This window comes from Synchiropus splendidus, chromosome 19 (genome assembly GCF_027744825.2).
Source record: "Synchiropus splendidus isolate RoL2022-P1 chromosome 19, RoL_Sspl_1.0, whole genome shotgun sequence".
NCBI lineage: Eukaryota > Metazoa > Chordata > Actinopteri > Syngnathiformes > Callionymidae > Synchiropus > Synchiropus splendidus.
This window is the reverse complement of record NC_071352.1, coordinates 12,135,240-12,153,036: the sequence shown is the minus strand read 5'-3', so window position 1 is coordinate 12,153,036 and position 17,797 is coordinate 12,135,240. Positions and strand designations below refer to the sequence as shown.

Here is a 17,797-nt window from a genome sequence, read left to right as displayed (position 1 = left end):
ATATATATATATATATATATATATATATATATATATATATATATATATATATATCGTAATTTCACTCTATTTCTTCGAAAGGCCGACTATTGTCTCAGCCTGTAAAAATAATATTTAGCATTAGTGCACTTTTGGGACTGCCTAAAGCATTTTTTCGCCCAGTTAATGAAATTAAATCCCTCAAAACACAAAAATGTTTCTCGCTACCATGATTTGTGAAAAGACATGAGACTTTGAACTGCTGTCATGCGTGTTTTTCCTCATGAATCTGACGTCATGCAACAACAGGCCTTTCTGTGCTCTGATAGGCTATCGTTTTACATTGGGGTGGGCTTAACGACAAACCCGGAAGTGCCAATTCTTTGCGCTTTTATGCAAAACAAAGTTGCCAATCTCAGGGAGACAATTATTAACTTGGTGTTGAAACGACTGTGTTCACACAGAGTCGTGTCATATTGCTTTCTGTGATATCATTAATCAGGCGATTGTTTTCACTTCATCACTGCCACAATGGATCACTAGATATTTTCCCCAAAATACTAAATGGCATAGGTGAGTGTGGTGGAGCCCGTTCGATTGATTGATAATATTATTTCACGAGGTTGCAATAACATCTATAGTTCAGTCTATGGCAATTCTCAATCAATCTTTTGCCTGTGTGTCGCTGTTTTTATAACACGCGATTTTATTAATAGCAGTGAATCAAGAGTTGGTAAAAAAAAAAAAAAAAAAAAAACTTTTGGTGAAACTGACTGCTTGAATGACGTTTTGAATGAATACAATTAAAACAGTTGGTTGGACAAAAAAGGATTACATGTTTGAAATACCGAATGATTACACGAGGCCAGAATTGGGTTTTTTTTTCTAAATCTTGGAAATAAAATGGACTGAAATTTAAGCTCCGCTTGTTAATTGTCTAGATGGATGGAAAGCAGTTTAAAGGGGGAGGAGGAAGAGGTGAGGGAGAACCGAGCAGATAAGGGCTTACTGGCTGTCTGCTGCTTGGAGCCCTTTCTTTTTAATCAAATATAGGTCTAACATTCTCTTCAGCTGGGATTTAGACACCGACATCACGGAGAGGAGCTACCGAGGGGGTGAGGTAGCATGGTATTCGACAGGAAGGGCGATCATATCTGCTTTTGTTGTGCCTAAACGGAGTCCACGGAATCGGTGATCAGCGTCCGACATGGGGAAGGAGGTAAATGGCGTTTCACGGAGCCGGTTTGAGGTGGGTTCACCGACATCATTGTCTGACAGTCACTGATTTTTCACTATGTCTGGACGGTGTATACTTTTCAAAACAAGGCCTGCGTTGTTGCCGCCGTGTTTATTGTACAAAAATCGCTTATGGTGCAGCTTCCGCAGTCAGTGTTTGGGATTAGTTGTTGTTTTTGTCCTGACAACAAACACCCGGGCCTGACATGTCTTGCGTTTTGCCACACGAGTGTGTCGTTTTTAGCCCAGAAGTCGTGCACTGGGTTAGTGGATCGTTTAAAGGTCCGTACATGTTTCCATTTGCCGTCAAAACAAAGACAATGAGGCTACACAGAGCACCCCGAATACACACCATATTAGCACGGACCCGAAGAGACGTCTAGACACGGTTCTCCACCAGAAAACGGCTGGACATGAATCGAGTCAATCGGTTATTTCTCCTGCGCTTTATGAGGCTTATTTGGCTGCCTATTTTTTCGTACTGACGGCGGCTGCGGTGGAGGGGGCCTCGGCTTGTGACTGCTACATGAACCCGTGTTAGCTCGGGACTAACAACAAACAGGCCCATGCATATGACAGGTCCTAAATACTGGATATATTACGAGGCACGCGTCGGCCATTTAAAGTCACATAGATGCTTCTGGTTTCTTGTTGTTCTGGAACACGATTGTAAACTTTGTGTCGCAGCCACGCATGCGTAGCAGAAGAATTTGGTCCAGACAAATGCTGTGTGTCAGTGACATTGGGGCCGTGGAGCATGACGACTCGGTGTGGTTTAATCCCTAGCTAGCGTGGGATTTGTGTGTGTGGTTTTATTTATTTTTAACGGTGCAACAGCTGACTGGTCAGAAGATTCAGGCCGTTACCTTCTGCTCCGACAGCTGCGAAGCTGTTGGCAAGTTCGCGGGGATTAACGCAAGGAAGAACCGGATGCAGTGCCTCTTGACTTCAAAATAAGAGTTTCCCCTCTTCATATCACTACACCATAAAATAAGATGAATTTGTTTACCCTTCTTTTGAAGTATCTTTTATTTTTTGGCCAGATGTTTGCTAGGAAATTGAAATTGGAACATACTATATATAATTGCTGCATATTCTTTTTTTATTTATATTCCAACATTAGTAGTTTCTTTGTTAAATTGGTCGGTAGCAGTCATGAGTGGTTGCTACAGGTGTTGAGTTTAAACAAAGGGAACTTAAGTGAGGCAAACTCTTCATTGTCAGCTGTTGTGCTTGAGCTACTTCATATCAGGGAAAATAATTTTAATGTACCTCATCAGGTTACTGTCATCCACTCCAGTTGTCATTGCAAAAAGGGCTGCTCTCTCCTACAGTCCTGTCAATTTCATGACTGTATTGGCCAGAGCATAAGCATACTTAAAACCAACACAAAAAGTGAAATGTCTAGTCAAGTTATTTTGTGTTTTTCATCAATTTATATTCTATAAACAAGAACACACAATATAAAATAATATTGTGTCCATTTGGAAACACCGAATTTTTCCTCATAAACTAAATTATTTTATCATATTATTTTAGATTTATTGCTCTTGAGCATATCAATGGCTCCAGTTGTGGATGATTGATTTTGTTTTTAACTGCGTCATCGTTTCGAATTGATTGAGCTGACGTTAAAAGCTTTGTCTGTTTAAAAGTGGAAAGGAAATTTGGAAACATTTTCATCTCTGTTCCCTCGCTGGGTCAGTGCCACTGAATATAAAGCTGAGCAGAAGAAAACATAATGCTCACATTCATGCAGAATTGGGTTCATTTTGTGTCGCCACAAAAGAGCCCTGTTTTTTTTTTTTCCCCGTTGACCACATGCATCTGTTTCCTTAGAAATGCCTTCGAACCATTTGGGCACTGAGCGGCGCTGGTGATGAGCTACGGCGGCATATTCATCCAAATAATGGGGGAAAAAAAAAAAGAGTGTCATGATCATGATTTTTGGATGTAACACGTGTGCTCGCATGTGTGTGCACAGAAAGGACAAAATGCCCATCCTGGTTGAGGTTTATCTTCAGCAAAAGAATGGATGTGGCCAGATGTTCTTGTCACTGTAAAATCTCTCAGTTCCTCTAAAGGATGGAAAGTCTGCTGTTTCCATTCAGCATGTAATTACCTAGTCCTTAATCGACTCCAATGTATCGTCTCATTGTTTAGAAAGGCTTTTCTGCGGATTACACGCTCACTGCATCTCTCATATTTGTTGAGCTGCTCATTAGCTGTATGCTGAAAATTGATTCAAACTTTACACCCTTCACACTTCACGTTGATTCCCTCTAGGTTTGTGAGATTAGGACGTTTTTCCATGTGAGTCTCATGTGTTCTTTTGCTTTTTGTTTCAGATGTTCACAAACAGCGATGAGGCTGTAATTAATAAGAAGTTACCCAAGGAGCTGTTGCTAAGGTAAGTATTTAAAGAGGCACCTTAACATTCTTTGTTTGCCCTAAAGTTTGAACCAGCAGCGTTTTATTTGATGAAATGCTAGCGTGGTTAATAAAGATACAAAACAAAATGTATTTTATTGGCCTTCCATTAACAGGAAATAAACACAAATAATGTATATATCAAAAAATACATTGCTCAAGAGGTGGTGCAGAAAAAGGGTGGGCGAGTAACAGCTGGGGGGCATTGTAAAAGGGTCTAGGTGGTGTCCTGCCAGACAGATGGTGAGGAAGTGCTGACATTGCGAGTCGTATGTCACTTCTTGTTCGTGGCAGAAACGGCTGAAAAATGGGTAAAATCCCAGCCAAGGTGGCCCCAATACTGCTAAAGCACTGGGGAGAACCTTGCAATGGCTATCCTCTAATGCTCGAACATACACCTGGTTTCCCATTTGTCATCGAGGTCTATCTCCATCAGTATTTTAGCAAGTTCTTCAGAAAACTCGCTAAAAACTTCTTCAGAAAAAGTGCTAAAGTTTTCTGATCAAGTTTTTTATGGTACTAGAAAACTGCTTGTCCAACACTGATGCACCTAAAAGCGCATTGATGCTCCCTTTACGTACAAAATCGTACCTTGGTATTGCTGTTCACCAATACATCCACCAGGGGGAGCAGCCCACAGTCGAAGGTAAATGACAAGACAAATTCCAAAACCAATGTGATGACTGTGGAAGTAGTATTGATAATGTACCACAAAAGACGAAACGGAGGCAGCGTTGTAGGAGGCGATGGTTGGTGAGGCGAAAATATGGATGAAATTAAGGCAGACTATAGACAGTAGGCGCCGTCTGTATCTGGATCCATAGGTAAATAGGCCTTTAATCTTTGTAGGTCGTGAAATCAATGCACACTGGTTTTTGAGGGTATGTGACCTCGGGGAATATTCTTTTTTGCCGCACTAGAATAAAGTGTAATTGCACATCAACTCATGATTTTTTTTTTTTTTTGGCGAATTGATGCACTTTTCTGTTAGAGACAAAAACAATGTCAATACAGTTATTCTTTATTGTAAGTTGATCTATATTAATTTGTTTTTTAAAATGTTAACAAGGATACAATGTTATGCAGAGGTGTACTTATAGTAAGTTAGTATGTTTTCTGTTTGGCATATGCTTTCCAAAAATGTTTCACCTGTCATAGAAAGTGCCATCGAATCCTTCACTTTAAGATTCAGTTACCCATTAAATTTTTTTTTTTTTTTTTTAATCCGATGGCAACTTACAGCAGTGACATCAGCGCCTGAATAGATTCCACTGGCAGACACAGTTGGTACCTGCAGTGGAGAGCTCGTGAACAGGGAAGGTGGGAACTCCCAGGTGAAACCTGAAACCTGTGACCTGGTTGCTGATAATTATCAATGAATTAATATGCCGTCTTTTGAAGAACGTTATCATTGTAATGACATCCGTCAAAACCTGTTGCTCAAATTCAAAACGTGGCCTAGAAACAGATTTCTGAAGGTGAAGCTGTTGTCTAGAATGAAAAAAATAAATCTAAATCTAAAAATAAATGCCGTTTTTATTTCTTGCTAAGTGTAAAATTGAACCTCCATTCTGATTAAATTGGTTTAATCTGTGGTGTTGCACAGACCCGTGAGAAAGACCAGCGAATAAAGTGCTTTTTCTTTTGAAATATCGATTTCACAGGCTGAAAAAAATATGCAGTTGGAGGGTGTTTTTCTGGATTCTGCTGCTTCCCAGCCAACACTGTGAGCACATCGGCTTCCTTGTGTGAATATAGCACTAGTCAGGTTAATATTGGGATATTGCAGGCTGTCTGCGTCAATGAGGACAACAGACCAAATTTACAGCGCCCGCGTTGTTCACAACGGCGCTTAAACTTTAATTAAGAACATTCGCTGGAGGCAATGAAACATTTTAATTGATTTCGGGTGCAAAAAAAAAAAGTCAGGCGCCCCAGAGCAGCTGCCGAATGAAGGCCATAACTCAGGCTTGGGCTCACTGCTGGTGCAGTGACTCTCTGCTGCCGACCGCAGGTGTGCGATTTGTGAGGTCGAAATGCTGCGCTGAGATTTGGTTGGCTGTATTTAACTGTTAACACTTTAGTATTTTTTAAATCTGGTTTAATGTTTAAAGCAGTTGGTCGACATGCAGCCCATCCTTGGTTAATCTCTGTCCTGACATGATGATGCATTTCAATGTGTTACTCAAGTGGTTTGGAATTTTTAGGAAGTCTTTTCTCGCCTAGACCTAACTCTATGTGATAATTCTATTAAGATTTTGACTTCTTTTGGCTTCTGTCAGAGTCTAAACAAAGATTTCAATAGTTGAGTACTTTTAAATAAATAAAAAGAAATGAATAAAATACATTTTAAATGAAAAAAAAATCAGATTTGCTTCAAAGAAAATAAAAATTTTACATTACAAGCCACGGCTGAGCAACTATGAAAACAACTTTATTATTATTAATATTAAGTGACACTAAGAAAGTAACGGCACTTGATGTAGTGCATTTTAACTGGTTGCTGACGGGTTCACTAGTCGGCTCGTAGTAATGTTATCGTTCTCTTCTGCCATAAGAAGAGAAATGCCTGAGGCTGTGGGACCACCACGACCCAAAACGTTTCTCATTAAAGACACTTCAAAGGTCACATAAACTTTCACACCACATTTTGAGCAATTAAAATTCAAATACAGTATAAAATTTCAAAACATTATTTTACACTTAGCGAGTCTTTACAACAGTTTACATTCATAAAAAAAATTATATTCCATTTAGCACACTACAATCAGCCATATTGGCGTGTTTGTAGACGTCGTACGCCGACGAGTCGACCTATTGTTAAGGTAGTTGGTCGACTGTCAAAATAGTTAGTTGCAGCCCTAACTTGTGATTCTGCTACACTCGGAGATATAATATCACAGTAAGATTGGGGAACACATGTTGACTATAAACCAATTACTTATCAGTTACTACAAACTTTCCGTGACTAAGACACTAATCTACACTTAATAATTACTGGGTAATATACTGTGAATGCACATATTAATAATTCATTTATTTAGAGTAATGAATGTTTCCTAATGTAAAGTGTGCCAATATCACACTGTTGGTAAAGTTTCTACCCCAAGGTAGTTTGTATTTACTGTGTAAATATTTTTCAGTCAAACAAGATGGGTAAGAAAATTATTATATTTTCATACTAAAAATTATTTCACATTTTCGCAGTTGAAATAAAACACTGACACTTAAGGTCCTTTCAATTTTTTTTTCTTCAAGTCCCATGTTAGCTGAGGTTATTTTCTCTGTATTGACTTCATTGGATTGCTAAAATGCTCATGAGCCCATGAATGGTTTCTTAGCATCTTGTAGCGTCTTCACTCGACACTGCTCAATGGTGAGTGTTGGCTCCGTGTTTCCTCCTGTTGAATTACTGTAATTTCTGTCAGCCTTATCGATCTGTTTTCCTTTGTAAATCAAGTGGGTGCGGCTAATATTCTATCGCTCTGAATTTACGGCCTTGTTCTGAATTTAAGGCCTGAAAGGTGGTCACATTTCTTTCATACAAATGTATCCAACATGAATTAATAATACGGCGGGGTGCCTTGGCTGTGTTTATCGACTGTATGGGATGTGTTTTGAGTCTGACCACAGTATTTTGGCTCAGTTTACCCCAAGACCCACTTGTGTGTGTCTTCCTCACGGGGCCCCGTCAAGAATAAATATCGGCTCCAAACAGGGTAAACACATCGATCCTGCTGACAGTCAAAGACAATATTAGCCAACTTACTCACACCTCTGCGCTGTGTGTGAAGCAGATGCTGGGTTGTATCACGGTAATAGTGCAGACAGATTTCTGCCAAACCGCTGAGCAAATGAAGAAACAACCTCAATGTTTTAGACTTCAGTCATTGGATTATTACATTTGATGTTACAATATTGTTTTCCTTTATGCAAAACTAATAACAAAATATGTTGACGTAATCGATCTGAGGGTTCTGTCTTTGCGTTCCCCTCAGAATCTTCTCCTTCCTGGACGTGGTGACCCTCTGTCGCTGTGCTCAAGTGTCCCGGGTGAGTCCATATTAAACGCCAGTGTGAATGCATTGTGTCAACTGAACCCCTAAATATTCTTTCTGCCTCCCAGTCCTGGAATGTCCTGGCTTTGGATGGCAGCAACTGGCAACGAATCGACCTCTTTGACTTTCAGAGGGACATTGAGGTGAGTGGGGATTCGGAAACACTTCATATTTCATTCTGCTAAGCATCAGTCATCCATCAGTAGATCACATCAAGACGATTTCTGATGCGTGAAGATGTAGTTGTTAAAATAATTTTCTGAATTGACTCAAATGCTACTTATGTTCTTGCTTTCCTCGACTGGAACGTGAGCTAGAACTCCAGACACAATGACCTTTCTAAAGTCTGTGGACAAATGTTTGTCATCTTATTTCATGGAGGACCTTTGTTTTGCTTTCCAAGAATGTTATCGTCTAAATTAAACAAGCAAGTGAAAGTGAAGAGAACATGGTGTGCAGTCGTGATTTGTATGAGTGAATCATGAATTTTAATAGTATTTTATCACCTGCTTTAGCTTTGGCTGTATTCTGTTCATCAAGTTGTCATGTCAATCCAAATTTCATTTTGCACCTGCGCTGTTTTAGCTCAGATATTACTGTGTAAAACGGTTACTAAAATGGCACTTTTTTGATTTGATAAAAAATGATATTGCGTGGTGATGATGGAGCGCGTTCCAGGCTTGCAAACACATTCAGAAGCACTGACCTACATTCACCATCTACATCAATATTTGTTCCATGAAACCGTGCATTTATTCTCTGTGGGTTCTCCTCGTATTGTTGGCATTTCGCTGAGATACTGCGGCGCTTCAACTGAATATATGTGGATGTTGGATTTTTGTCCGGTCAGGTGTCTGTTCTCAGTGTGTGGGCCCTTGTAAATAGAATTGAAACGGCAGCCTGAGAACTGCAGTTAAAAGATGATCCCTGTTGTTGTATCATACTACCGTTTTCTGTAGTATCTACGGACTCTCTTATTGTGACATTATAGTGGTGGTGTTGATCTGGAATTATATCACATAATTCATTTTTATTGACCAGAACAAGGAGCATTATTAAATGTCAATAGTTCAGATCAGTTGAATTCCTGCTAGTTTTCAGTCCTCCAGGTCGGCCATCTTTGATGTTGTTCTAATAATAATGTGACAAAATTGAAGCTATATGTGTCGAATGAATTGTAGGTTTTAGTCAAGATTCATCACATGTTAACGTTCCATACCAGAATGATCAAATTGAATCTGTACATAGAAACTTAAACAGAGTGAAAGTGGCCCATTCATGAGCTAAAACCTTCCGTCCATCAGCACAACCTAATTGAGTCTCTTTCATTGTGGATGTTTATTTATTTTTTATGTCTATAAACCAGCAGTCTTGCCCGCAAACTAAGCCAGTGAAGTTACGGCTATATGAGCTAGAATCGATTGATAATGCCTTTATAGCATGACGCCATTGTGTCTCCTGCAGGGCCGAGTGGTGGAGAACATCTCAAAGCGATGTGGAGGGTTTCTAAGAAAGCTGAGTCTCCGTGGGTGTCTCGGCGTAGGGGACAGCGCGCTGAGGTCAGGACAGCCCCTCCGTACGCTGCTGTCCATCAGCCGTCATAAACGCTCACCACTTTACTCTCCCCTTCAGGACGTTCTCCCAAAATTGTAGGAACATCGAACTGCTTAGTTTAAACGGCTGCACCAAGATCACAGACAGGTAAGGAAGCAGTCCAAGCAGCAGTTAAATTCCTGTTCCAAACGTATGTTGTGTCTTTGCTGGTGTCTGCAGCACGTGTAACAGTCTCAGCAAGTTCTGTCCGAAGCTGAAGCACCTGGACCTCGCGTCTTGTACCTCAATCACCAACCTGTCGCTTAAAGCTCTCAGGTGGGGACCGTCAAGTGCCTTTTCGTTACACAACGATCGAGAGTGAGAGACGAAAGGAGTGATGTTTGGTTTTCTTGAAATTGCCATTGTTTCTTGTTGTTATCAGATTGAGGGAAGTGAAACCGAAATCTTCAACTAATATTAGCATTTGTTTTTGGCATGGTTTTTGTTCCCTTACTATGTTTGTGCACCACTTCAGCACGCACAATGGTCACGTTAAAGTCCCACACCCTTGAGCCTGTCATCGTTTGCATTCACTCACCACAGATATCAGACACCGCCCTTGTCTTCTACTGGTGAGCATCTCTCCAGTGGAGTTTCCTCCTGCTTCACTCAGCAGTCTGTTTCAATGTGTAGCCCAGAGCTACTGAAGTTTTTTTCAGAAAGAAAGCTGGGGCTCAATGCCCTTCCCGTTGAACAAGAATTTCAAGCATTCTCACGTTTTGTTTTCTTTTGGAGGATCAACATTATGTAAACGCTGCATGGGTTTGTACTTTCCTATGCTTATCCAGCTCCTGAAGTGGTTTACACCAAGGACGCCATTACAAACATTTGAAACGAACACGACTGTAGCAGGCATCGAGCCAGAAATTTTTTTTTTTTCATCATTGTTGTTTTCCGTGTCAACTTCAACTCAAGTCCCACCTTCTCCTCCACAGTGAGGGCTGTCCCCTGCTCGAGCAGCTCAACATCTCCTGGTGTGATCAGGTCACAAAAGATGGCATCCAGGCTCTGGTCCGTTCCTGTCCTGGACTCAAAGGCCTGTTCCTCAAAGGCTGCACACAGGTACCGCTGCCCGGGACTCTGAGGAGACTCCTATGTCGTGATGTAGAAGAATAATAGGCCTTTTGTTTTGGTTTTATTCAATCAATACCATCTTTTTTGTCAGAGTTTCAGTGCTTTTGTTTTGTTTCCCGTGTCTCTACAGTTGGAGGACGAGGCACTGAAGCACATCGGTGCACACTGTCCTGAACTGATCACGCTCAACCTTCAGACGTGTCCAGTAAGTTCATATGAAATGTCTGCGAATCACAGCATTGTCCTACTAGCACAGACCTGGGCAAAGTGCGGCCATATACGGCCCAATGCCTGTATTTCCGTGGCCCGTTTGATACACTAGAACTAGAACTAGTCTGTCCAGCAGTAAATAAAGCATGTTCTTGTTTAAGACTAAAATGTTTCATTTTTGTGTTTTTCTTGTTCCTCAAAATACATTGATTAATACTGAAAATATATTTTGAAATAAATTGCCTTTTTATCTTGAACGTCTAGTCCATCGTTGATTTATATTCAAATTAAGTGCATAGAAGATGAAATATTTCAATAGGTTTCATGGCATATTTACACTTCTTAATACCCTCATCCTCCTTCTTAGGTTCATTTTGTCTTTGTTACTTAAGTATATATTTTAATAGCTATTTTTCCATCAACCGTTATAGCTTTTAATGCGGTCCTTTAGGAAATTTAATTGCCCAGGTTGATTTAAAATAATAATAATAATTAGAAGAATGGAACAAAGTTGGTGGAAGCTGAAATGGAAAGAATTACATTAAGCAATAATAAAATAAATTATAGAATCCAGGGAAATTCCAGGGGGAAGAGTAAATTGTGTGAGAAGTATTGAGAGAGAATAACAAAGATTTGTACCACTACAAACTATAGTAAAATTAGAAAAGCACCCAAGAAGGATCACAGCCTTTTTGAGTGTTACTAGATTTTGTAGCAAAGAGCGCAGTGGTTCAGCAGGTGTCAGTAGCGCTCTGGAGCTCACTTGAATGACCCACACAGTAGGGAGGAGAAGAAAGCATTCCAGCTGTCACAGAGAGAACTTCAAAACAAATGTTTAACCACCAAGTTTTCAACATCAAATACACGACCACTCAAAGGAAATGTTTATAGTTGTTTTCTGTCCATATATTACCGAAGAAATTCTGTTGTCTGACACATTGACCCGGGACACACAGAATGGTCTTTCAGCTCTAAAAACAATGCTTGAGATGGTGAGTGACTGGAATTTGGCAATGTCTACACCTTCTCCATGTCTCTGTGAGCAGCAGATCACTGACGAAGGTCTCATCACGATCTGCCGGGGTTGTCACCGTCTGCAGTCGTTGTGCGTGTCGGGCTGTGCCAACATCACAGACGCCATCCTGCACGCGCTGGGACAGAACTGCCCTCGCCTCAGGTCAGTCTACACGAAGAGTGAGGGAGGAGGTGATAACATGAAATCCACGTCTGAAACCCACAGTGTGTTTTAAGAGTTCATGTTCTTCACGCTTCTGCTTAAAGCTGCACAAGCTGGGCGGTTTATTTTCAGTGTGACCCATCTGATTGTATACAGTCACTTCAGACAGATTTTCTGCATAAACACTTCTGTAAGGAAGGCAGATGGTGGTTCAGAGAAATATGTGCTGTGTGTAAAGCTACACACCTGCGAGCTGTTTGTTTGTTTACTTCACATATCGGCGTGACTCAGACGCCTCAGTGGGCTACTTTTATCAACAGTCTGGTCCTTACACTGTACCTGCCTACGCATGCATCACTTTTGTAAAGGATTAACAAAGAATTCTTGTTCATGTAGTAGGTTCCATTCTGCACTTTTGTGTGTGCCTGAATGTGTGAGTGTGTGCATGTGTGTGGTCCTCCAGTTGTGTCTATGCTATTCTGTTGTTCGAGGCCTCAACTTTGTCAGTGTCTTATTTCTTTTCACTGAAAGAGCATGTGAAAATACAGACCTTAGTCTTCTTTAGATCATCAACATGGCCTCTTATTCGGTTCTTTGGTTCCACTAATGGACCACCCATCGGTCAGTCGGCCAGTAGAAGCTTCCCATGCAGTGTGTCGTCTTGAATAATATTAGTAATAATGCTAATGCTGATCATAATAACATCATATCTATCGCTTCAGATGTTCTAAGTTATATTCATGCAGCCCTTGTGAGGTCAGATCGGAATAACAACAATCTGAATTTTAAATTCTTGTTTTCTTTTTCTTCTTAATTTAAAGTGAAATAATTTGTGACAAGTAATATTCATTTTTGCAGTGTTTCTGTCACTCAAAATAAATGTTTTCAGAAAGTACCTTGAGATAAAGTGCCTTTAAAAGAAAAGAAAATAATATTTTACCTACTTATGCTACAAAGTTCTTAACAGAGCTTCTAATAATTCTGCCTTATTTTGAGAATATTTAACAAAAATGCAATGATAGTCAAATAACTTGAACAACAGACTCTCATTGAGGAGGTGATGTTTCCCACTTTGTCTCTCATAACCACCAGAAAGACCACCAAGCTGCTCAGTACTACGTCACCAGCTAAAAACACCAGCACAGTGCTGTTATTAAGTGGAAGGCCTTGAGTTGAAGAGTTGGGTAACACTTGGGATGAAATATTGACAAACTACTTACATTACTACTTATGGTGCTGTTTGGAATGAACTATTCCAGGGTGAAATGAGGTCAAATGTTTCTAGATGCTAAACAGTACTTCATATTGATTGATGACTCTGTTATTTTGCTTCTAGCATCTGAATAAGTTGTTTACTTGTGGTTTGAGTGTTCATGCTATGAGATAGTTCTTCATGTTAAGTTTAGAATATTTTTCCCCCCACAGGAAAAACTACTACTTACGGTTGCACACTCACAGCACGGCACATTTTTTTTAACCGCTCGACAGTCATGCAGTCAAAATAAAGTCCGGCGGCCGGCATGTGAAGCTGCTTCTGAGGCTGCATTTCTCAGTTCAACATGGCCCTCAATGAGACACTCATGCTGCTGTGTATCAACAGAAGGTCAGCCATTAGTGGCTGACAGTGAATCAGTGCTGATGCGTCTGTCCTTTTCCAGAATACTAGAAGTGGCTCGCTGCTCTCAACTTACAGACGTGGGCTTCACCACATTAGCGAGGGTGAGAGAGCACACTGTCACACGTGTGCCGCAAAATACCTGGCTGATCACGCCGCTTCCTCTCTGCAGAATTGTCACGAGTTGGAGAAGATGGACCTAGAAGAATGTGTTCAGGTATTCACGCCACACTCTCACAGTGTCTGAGTCCCCTCCCGCTCTGACAACCGTGCTGCTGTGATATGTCCAGATTACAGACGGAACACTCATCCAGCTATCTATCTACTGCCCTCGGTTACAAGTCCTGGTGAGTGATGGGAGTCTGTGGTGCTTCAGAGCTGGATGTTAAATACTCGGGGCTGGTTTCAGAGTCTCTCCCACTGCGAGCTGATCACAGACGACGGCATCAGACACCTGGGCAGCGGGCCCTGCGCTCACGACCGGCTGGAGGTGATCGAGCTGGACAACTGCCCCCTGATCACAGACGCCTCGCTGGAGCATCTGAAGAGCTGCCACAGCCTGGACCGCATCGAGCTCTACGACTGCCAGCAGATCACCCGCGCCGGCATCAAGAGACTCCGGGTCAGTGGCCTGTCTTGTCGCGGGACACAATCAGACGACCGAATGTAAACGTTCCTCTCTTCCACAGACCCATCTGCCTAACATCAAAGTGCACGCATACTTCGCCCCAGTCACTCCGCCCCCCTCGGTCGGGGGCAGCCGTCAGAGGTTTTGCCGCTGCTGTGTGCTTCTATGATGTAACGACAGCAACCCCCTCCCAACCCGACCACCGTACCTGATCCCTGCAGCCCACCACTTGACCGCCGACCTGCTGTCCTCATCCCAGCTCCCTCCGCTGACAATGCTGGTGTGACCCCGCCCACCCCCGCTTTGGAGCTTCAGAGAGAGGAAGAGAGGGTAAAACCTTAGTCCAAAACATTCCAAAAAATGTCCCCCCACGACACGCAAACATCTGCATGTGTACAGAAACGCCTCATTCCTCAGTATTAAGAAGAACGTTGTAAAAATGACGACTGTTTGGAGACTAAAAATAATGTTCTGGTGGTTCAGCTGACTCCTTTTAAAGCACTTTAAAAAAACACAGATGGCGTCATAAACCCACAGACACACATTTCATATTGTTGTTGGCGGTGTTTACTAGCCGGAGGTGGAACTATTGAGCAGTGTTGATTCATTTTAAAAGCTCCAAGTAAATATTTGTCCAAAATACGAAGATTAAATGCAGCAAAAAAGGGGTATAACATTGTGAAAGGTCAAAAAGTCCTTTCCCCTCTCTCTGGCCAATCAGAAGCTTCAAAACTACTGACTCAAATATTTTCTTATTCTCAAGTGGGAGGGGCTTAAAAAAGATGCCAAATGTTGCATGCAACTCTTCCTAGTTTAAAAAAAAAAGAAACTTAAAATGTACATAAGTGAGGACAGCAGCGTGGGAGGGATGTGTGCGGAGGTCAGGTCTCTCCAACGGAACGACGGCGAATGTGAGCTGGAGTTTTGGACGGGGGAAACATTTAAAAAAAAAAAAAAAGAAGACACTACTATTGGAATGACTTTGACTGAGGAATTCATGGAAACCGGTTCGTCAAACAATGGAAAGAAAAAGCCAACATGAAAAACAATCAAAACTTTTTTTTTCATTAGTTTCCTCTTCAGAGATGATTCCGCTCTGCTGGCGGCTCTCCCAGTGTCGGACCCGATGAAGCTGCAACTCCCATACGGCCTTGCAGGGAATGGAGTGACGATGCCCGTTGCACCCTGCCACCTTGTGACCTCCGTTTTTTTGTTTTTGTTTTTTTTTTTTTTTGTCTGGGACCAGTGATGCTGCTGCAGGTTGGAGGTCAGAACAGACAGCTAGTCACTTTTCACAAGTTAAGGCAAGAATGATGTCACAACGGAGGGCGATACTGATACTTTTTTTTTCCCCTCCTGCACAAGCGCCCTCGTCTTTTTTTCGTCTGCCACCTGCCCCTGAAACTGGTTTGTCTCCGTTTCTGATGGATCTCAGTCGTTTTTTTTTTTCTTTCTGTTTTGGTGTGGTGTGGATTGCGCCTGCTAATGTGTTTTGAAGTTCGGTGTCTCCACGTTGAAACTCAGCCCTCTGTTCAGTCCAAATCTGAGACGTGTTTTTATTCAGAGTTTAATGTTACCGAGTGTCCGAGAGGACGTTTTAGCACCAGTGCAATTGTAATAAAGGTGAGCAGCAGTCTAAATTGTTATGTATGAATGAAGTACGTTTTACTTATTGAATGTTACCATCAAGGTGAAGATGGGTCTTTAAGCATTGTGTGCCACTTTAGCAATTTTATTTTCTTCAAATCCCCAAGTGTGCTTTCTGCCCCTCCTTAAATTCATATGCCTTTCCAGAAACACCCAGTTGATGCCCGGATTCATCCATATTGCTCATAAGTCAATGTGGGCTCATGATGTACTTCCACAATCCTAAAACGGCTTTTATGTTTTGGCAGTCTTCAGTGAATGAGCGATAAGTGTTCAACTGAATAGCTGTGTGCGGTATTTGAACAATTTAAAAAACTATTTGTGCATCACTACATAAGGGTCCCTTTTTAAAAAAAAATAGTTTGGTTATCGGATATATATTTTTTAAAATTACTTTCTATTGGCTTTTTTTAAACTGATATAAAACTTATTTTAGCCATCTGAAATGCTTATTGGCAGCAGCATTACTTATTTTCAGCCTGTGCAACTGCTTCTTTATTTTCAGCAAGTTTTTAAAACACAACAACAAACACATCAGTGGTGTCAGAGTGATAGTGTTTAGTTTACTGGCTCACTGTTTCACACTCTATCCAGTCATTTTTGCGTTTTCATTGCTTTTCATTGTTGCTCACGTAGAATGAAGATTTGTGTTAAACACACACACCAGTACACCTTTTATTTTCCACATATAATTTCAAGTCCATATCTATATAAAACTAGCTTGTTTTCTCATTTACATTCAGAGTTTATGAATAAATCCACTAAGACTCATTTTCCAACTTGTAAAACATTTTTGACTTCTGAGTTTTTTTTTATTGAAACAGTGCAGCTGAAGTATTTTCTTAATGTTTTAAGGGAATTAAATATTTAGAATTGAAATCATCCCTAAAAATTATTAAGCCTTCATTTTCCCAAAACGGAAACCTTTATTTCCCCCCTGCTGCAATGTTTATTCATGCTTTATAAACTATATGTCGACTGCTAAAATATGTCAACCGCTAACCGTATGTATTTTTTTAAAAAGGGACTCTTATTGCTGGTGTAAACATTTTGTTGCCACGCCAAATCTCCCCCGGTTCCTTGAACCACACCATCACCAGCTGACCTGCAGGTCTATCTCTTGTGTTTTCTCAGTCCCCATCACTGGATAACTGATGACGATTAGGACAGTGGGCATCATGGATTGTCACAAGACAACTTTTCAAAAACAGATCTGACAATGACTTTAGTTTCTATGACTGTAAATCTTTTCCTCCTTTCTTTTTTGTACAATTAACTGATATAAATGAAAATGTACGTATGAATAAATATATACCTATATTATTAAGACTTGTCATGTTCCATGTTTTTTTTTTCCTTTTTTTTTAAATAACTGGTGGCTGTAGTTCAGGATTTCACCAGCAGGTTGCAGCAATGATCCTACAGTGAGATGGCGTCAAGACTCTTGCTGGCTCTAAACGTCCTGACCACTTTAGTGGATGGAAGTATTTTAGCGCAATGTACTGAATTTAGGTGTATTTGTCAAAGCAAATAGTGGTATTAATTTTATTATTTGCTTGGTATGTACTTGAAATTTAGATTTCAAGATTTATCAATTGAACGCCACACAACTCAGACACAAGTCTAAATGTTGTCAAATGATGCCATTTTTTTTTTCTTTTACTCTATTATACTGCGTCATCAAAACCGGAGGTTTTTGGATGTACACGTGTTGTAAACAAGACAAGCGAATTGCAAGGAAAACGGTAAAATTGTCACCGTGTTTTTGGCTGTGACAACAGGTCAATACGTGTGTCACCAACTGCCGTAAGTTTTCACCAATCGTGGAGAAGAATGACAAAACCTGTGAGAGGAAAGTCGGCCCTTGTGGATAGGAAGCTCATCGGCATCATTGCGTATGCTCCGTTTACCTGCTGAGGGCCTTCAACTTCCGGTTTTGATGACTCTGCGTGAATACTGCCCTCACATGTGACGTCTCTTTCTCTATGTAGTTTGGATCTCTTTCACAATAGCAGCAAAAGCTAAATGTGTTTACCACTACATCGACGCAGTGGTATCTCTTCATCCCTCTCTTTTAATACATCACAACATCATAGGGGGGTGTTTCCTTTGATCATAAATGGATGTAGACACACAGTTGAGACAGAGCA

The 17,797-nt window shown here is 40.9% G+C and overlaps 1 protein-coding gene across 2 annotated transcripts; it reads left to right on the top strand.

Moving 5' to 3' along the window:
• The first annotated feature begins 398 nt into the window (after window positions 1-398).
• Window positions 399-16,951, top strand: fbxl20 (F-box and leucine-rich repeat protein 20). Of its 2 annotated transcripts, XM_053852006.1 has the most exons (16): window positions 399-552; window positions 1,051-1,228; window positions 3,564-3,625; window positions 7,644-7,698; window positions 7,772-7,846; window positions 9,168-9,262; window positions 9,336-9,404; window positions 9,477-9,572; window positions 10,232-10,358; window positions 10,501-10,575; window positions 11,627-11,757; window positions 13,416-13,476; window positions 13,545-13,589; window positions 13,663-13,719; window positions 13,782-13,994; window positions 14,062-16,951. In XM_053852006.1, exons 2-16 carry the CDS (start codon window positions 1,187-1,189, stop codon window positions 14,167-14,169), a joined length of 1,311 nt encoding a protein of 436 aa, XP_053707981.1. In that variant the 5' UTR covers window positions 399-552; window positions 1,051-1,186; the 3' UTR covers window positions 14,170-16,951. The 2 variants fall into 2 exon arrangements, with proteins under 2 accessions (XP_053707981.1, XP_053707980.1); XM_053852005.1 differs by lacking the exon at window positions 399-552 and having other exon boundaries at window positions 964-1,228.
• Window positions 16,952-17,797: the final 846 nt, after the last annotated feature.